This window comes from Gracilinanus agilis, chromosome 3, assembly GCF_016433145.1.
Source record: "Gracilinanus agilis isolate LMUSP501 chromosome 3, AgileGrace, whole genome shotgun sequence".
In the NCBI taxonomy this organism is placed as follows: domain Eukaryota; kingdom Metazoa; phylum Chordata; class Mammalia; order Didelphimorphia; family Didelphidae; genus Gracilinanus; species Gracilinanus agilis.
Window position 1 is genome coordinate 397,586,082 of NC_058132.1, and position 5,203 is coordinate 397,591,284.

Sequence of the window (5,203 nt, forward strand, 5' to 3'; positions counted from 1 at the left end):
GGGGGGGGGAGGGAAGAGAGAAGGGCAGAGACGAAGGAAGAGTGAGGAATTAATCTAATACAATCTAGGGGAGGAGAGGGAACCCCCAATTTTCTAAGCTGGGGTGCACGCTTCCCTCCAGGCCCGGAAACTGAGGCCCCAAGGGAGTCCCGACTTTGAAAGCCGGTTGGGACTCCTTGACACAAGCCCCTTTTCAAGGCTGCACAAAGAAGCTCGGGGGCGGGCCGGGCGCACAAAGCCGGAGGTTACTACCGGGCAATTTTCTTATCCCTTCTTGCCAGTCTTCATCAGCAGAGGGAAGCACTGCCAAGACACCACCCGCGCTCCGCAGCCCCGGTCACTGCAGGGCCGAAGTTATAGCCCGCCCACCCCAACCTCTGTTCCCTCTTCTCCCCCTCCGACCCAGCCAAGTGGTCACGTGGCCTCGGGAAGGTTTAGACTAAGGCAGGGGAGGACTTGGCCACGCGCCCGTTGTCAGGGACGCCAGAGCCAGCTCGGCCTCAGAGGGTGAGAGAGGACACTGGGAAAAAGGGAAGGCGGGGGAGGGTGAAGAGGTAGGGAAGTGCCTTCTGACTGGCTGGGGGCGAGGGGAGCTCATTAGCATAACCACCCGCGACTGACTTGTGTTGATTGGCTGCGGCCAGAGGAGAGGCTGTGGGGTGATTCCGCGGGCCAGGAACCCAGAGCTGGGATTAGATGGTTGGCCCGGGATCTTTTTTGCATTGTTGCTACCGGGGTCTAGAGCTCTGGAGAACATTGTGAGGGTGGAATCCGGTTCCCTGTTGGAGAGGATTTATGCAGGTGCCAGAGTCATTTTTATCTTTCGGCACTAAAGGAACGCCAGGAAATCATGTAACCAAGGAATGAGGAGTAAACTGGAGATACACGCAAGAAATAAACACAAAATTAGGGTCAAGGTCCCCAGACCTTGTAAGAGGTGTTAAGCTCCTGTTCCAACTTTTAATATTTGGCTATGGGTGTGGGCTTCTTTTGGCCGGATCCTTTGAGTTGCGCTTTTTATAAAAGGCTATTGTTTTGGGAGGGCGAGGTAGGAGGAAATCAGTATCTAAGATTACAACATTTAAAAAGAAACATTTCGTGCACGTAAAGATACTTTTAACCACCAAATGATTGCGAGCTATATTAATACAACAGGAAATTCTTAATTTGGGAGAGGATATGGTTTTGCAAATATATATTTAAGACAATAAGGACCTGAAGTGGTATTGGTTTTGCTCTGCTACCTGGATGCCTGGGAGTGTGAACCCAGCACAACTTTAACTCTAGGCCTCAGTTTCTTTACAGGAAGCCAAAGGGAGCTGGGTAAGACTAGAAGATATCTTGAGTACTCTTCCAGATCTAAATCTCTTTTCAGTGGTGTGGATTTGCACAGTTTGAAATAGAAAGCTAGAGGTTTAACAGCTACTAACTATGCAAAACCCTCTGAGCTAGTAGTGTGGACCAGTAGAGGTGGTTAATTGAACTCTGGGATGGGTGGGGAGGGAGAGGTTTTCCCAGAGAATCAACCCCCTTTATTTATTCATGTTTATTTATTTATTTTGCATCGCCCTCGTTTATAAAAGGTTTCAAATCTTCACAGTAGTCCCACACTGGAATGGAAGATTTTTTTTCTCTTTTTTCTTTTACTTTAAATCCTCATGCTTTAAATACAGAATTTCTCTAACTTCTTTTTAATCTCCATTTAACTCCATTAAGTCTCACGGTCCCATCTCCCTATCCCCCTAACCCAAAAGATACACTGTACCTTCTTTAATTTGATTCTCTAGCTCTGATTAAAAAAAAAAAAAAAGGACTTTGACCACAGAAACTCCACAAACTGTTCTAAGTGTAGGGAGAGCTCGAGTCTCTGGTCTCAGTTATAAAAATACCGTCAAACTGTGCAGTCAAACCGTGGAGCCGCAGCTGTTGCTGGAAAAGATCTGGAAAGACCCTATCACAGAGAAGTATTTGGAAAGATGGAATGACCCTGTGTAGGGGGAGGGAAGTAGGAGCTAAACTGGAGGAAGAATCTCGACCAACTGGAGGTTGCAGGAGCATGTGAAGATGAAGTGGCTTCCCACGTGGACTGGGCATGCCCCGGGTCTTTCTTCTTCTTATATAAGAGTCCCGAGATGGAAGCCACTGAAGAGCTCCCAAGTCTATCTTTTCCTACCAGCAGCTAATAATAAGTTGGAGGGTGGGGGTGGTAGTGGGGGTGGACCGAAAGGGCGGCTCAGGACGGATGTAAACCCAAAACCCTACTCAATTCTTAGGACTAGACTGCTCCTTTCTGACCAGAATAGGCCAATGCCTGAGGGGGGTAGGGCGGAGAGATCAATGACTGAGGAGTAGTACTTTAAAGTCGGGTCCCGACCCCGGGCCAGCCCCGCTACTCTTTCTCCTAGGGATGCACCAGCTCGGGCACGAGCTTGGAAACTTCCTGCTTTTCATTAAATAGGGAATTTGTCGTCAAGAAATCTTAACATCTTCCTTTTATTCTCTCTCCCGTCAACTCAGGACTCCTAACATCCCCATAGCCCCATCTTCTCCCCCTTTTCTCTCTCTCTCGGTCCCAGCCAACCAACTCTCTTTCCCGCCCCTAACCGGGCGGGGACCCACAGTGCCGGCTTCCCCTCCCCCCACCGCCCCGAGTCAGGCGAGAGGCGGAGCCCGGGTTCCCGGCTCAGCTAGACTCTGCCCTGCCCTGTCCGACCCCGCCCACCCCGGCGTGTAGAAAGAGCCTTGAGAGTGTTACTCGCGGTCACTGGGACTTGGGCCTTTTATCTCTCCCGGTTGCCAAGGAAGGAGGGAGGAAGATCGGCGTGAGGGTTGGCCCCTGCGCGGTAACACCTTTCCGCAGCTATAAATGCGGCACCTGGCATGGGGAGGGGGCCAATGCCACTATCACCGTCAACTGCTCTCCGGCCTCCGAACGCAAGACCCACAGTAATCATCAGGCAGGAACAAGGGCACTGAATCGGCCCGAAATTTGTGGACTGAAGAGAAGACAACCGGTGGGTGCAGACCGTCCTCTCATTCCAGTGCATGCACGTGGGTGACTGTTCCCCGGCCCAGGAGTTTAGTTTTTTTCCTCCTTCGGGAATGGAGAGGAGACTCCTTTGCTTCTTTTTCCATCTCCTGGGATGAAGGGAAGGCTGAGGGAGGGCTGGGGCTCGGCACCCCCGGGAACCCAGTGATTTCCGTCAGTTAGCAACAAATGCAATGGGGGGAGCTAATTGGGTTGGGAGGAGGAGGAGGGCTTGAGGGGGAGGGGAGGGGAGGTGCATGTTGGGGAGGAGGCTACCAAGGGCACCCTCGCCCGGATGAGTAATCGCCATCTCCTTTGCCCTCCTAATCTAGCCGGTACAGCCACCCGACTACCTGCTGCTGGTTTTCCACCTCCCGCCTCCGCAGCTGCAGCTAGCTCCCCGGCTCCTTGTGGCTCAAGAGGAACCACCCATCCTGCGGAGGCTCCAGCCTACTAAGGAAGGAAGAGTTGGAGGACTAAGCGGGGAGGACAGGCCTGTTAAGAAGCTGCCGCCGAAGATTTTCTGATTGTCTATCCCCAAGCCAGCCGGGTTAGCCCTGCTTGTGTGTGCTTGGGTTCGTGTGTGCGCACACGCGCTTTCTGGAGCATCCTCACACCTCGGAGGCCAGGCCAGGCCAGGCCAGGCACCGAAACCGACCCAAGCCTACCCAGCTTTGCACTCCCAGTCCCCCCTCTACCCACCCTCTCTCCCCAGACTGCCCTTCCTCCCTTCTTTCTTCGCCTTTCCCGCCTGACCACCATGATGCAGATCTGCGACACCTACAACCAGAAGCACTCCCTCTTTAACGCCATGAACCGCTTCATCGGGGCGGTGAATAACATGGACCAGACAGTCATGGTGCCCAGCCTCCTGCGGGACGTGCCTTTGCTGGAGCAAGAACTGGACACAGGGGTTGAGGTGGTGGTCAGAGGCAGAGGTGGCTGCCTAGAGGAGAGGGATCCCCCGTTGGGAGACGGGGGTCCCCCCAGCCCCGGTAGTGCTGCCGGGAGCTTCTTCTCGCCCAGCCGGGACATGTATAGCCACTACATGCTGCTCAAGTCCATCCGGAACGACATCGAGTGGGGCGTTCTGCAGCAGACTCCCCAGCAGGGCGACGAAACCCCCACTGGCCCTTGGAAGCCCAAGGACATTCTCATGGACCTGAGCCGTCTGGAGGATGGAGAAGGTGGGGAGGAGGACCTGGAGAAGCAGTTTCACTACCACCTCCGGGGACTGCACATGGTGCTTTCCAAACTCACCCGGAAAGCCAACATTCTCACTAACAGATACAAGCAGGAGATCGGCTTCGGCAACTGGGGCCACTGAGGCCGAGGAAGCGGCAGGGCGGGCGGCCCCTCTACGCGCGCTACTCTAACCTCTCCTCCTCTTCCTCTCTTCCCTCTTTTCTCTCCTAAATATGATTTCTTCCTGCGCGGTGGGGCGTGTGTAAATGAAGGGCAAGGCTGCAGGGGAAGGGGGGAGCGAGCAAGCGATGTGGGCTGGGGAGGGATGGAAGAGGGGGCGGGTAGTGCTGTGTTCTGTGGTTCGCAGGCGGCGTTAGAGGGCTGGGGTGACCTGGAGAAGTTTTTTTCGGGTGGGGGAGGTGCTCAATAAGCTAAGGAGAACAGGACTGCGGTGGAAGGCAAGACTGGAAATGAGCATAGACTGGAATAGTCCTAGGACTGTTTGGTGTGGCTGCCTTCATCCTGCACCTTCCAAGCCATTTATTTCATCACCTCCACCACCCTTCCCATTTTTGGGGAGTGAAAAAGGTGTCCAGGAGGAAGCCAGGGGACCTGCCTGCAGCCGCAGAGTTATTCTATATCGTAGCTGGGTGCCCAGAAAGAAGCTCAAGCACTCCAAGGCGTGGCGGCGCTGGCGGCCGCTGCTGGTGGTTGAGGCAGCAGCAGGGCTGCTGGAAGATTGCATCAGTTTTTCCTGTTTTGCACTACTTTTTTTTTTCTTTTTTGTAACAATAGCTCTGTCTTTAAGTATTCTGATCACCCCTTTCTGGTGCTCTGAAACTGCAGCTAATTCCCTTGTGACAAAACGCACAAAACAGAGCACGGGTCTGTCATTAACCGGTACTACTTTTTAATTAAATTTCTTACGTTAGGGTGTGCAATTGCCGCCTTCATCCTTTTGCCACATTTGTCCTTTGCGCCGTCACCAAG

At 53.4% G+C, this 5,203-nt stretch overlaps 1 protein-coding gene across 1 annotated transcript; it reads left to right on the plus strand.

The window, feature by feature from the left end:
• Window positions 1-2,731: 2,731 nt before the first annotated feature.
• MID1IP1 (MID1 interacting protein 1) lies at window positions 2,732-4,487 on the plus strand. The gene is made up of 2 exons (XM_044666841.1): window positions 2,732-3,014; window positions 3,361-4,487. Exon 2 carries the CDS (start codon window positions 3,789-3,791, stop codon window positions 4,353-4,355), a length of 567 nt encoding a protein of 188 aa, XP_044522776.1. The 5' UTR covers window positions 2,732-3,014; window positions 3,361-3,788; the 3' UTR covers window positions 4,356-4,487.
• Window positions 4,488-5,203: the final 716 nt, after the last annotated feature.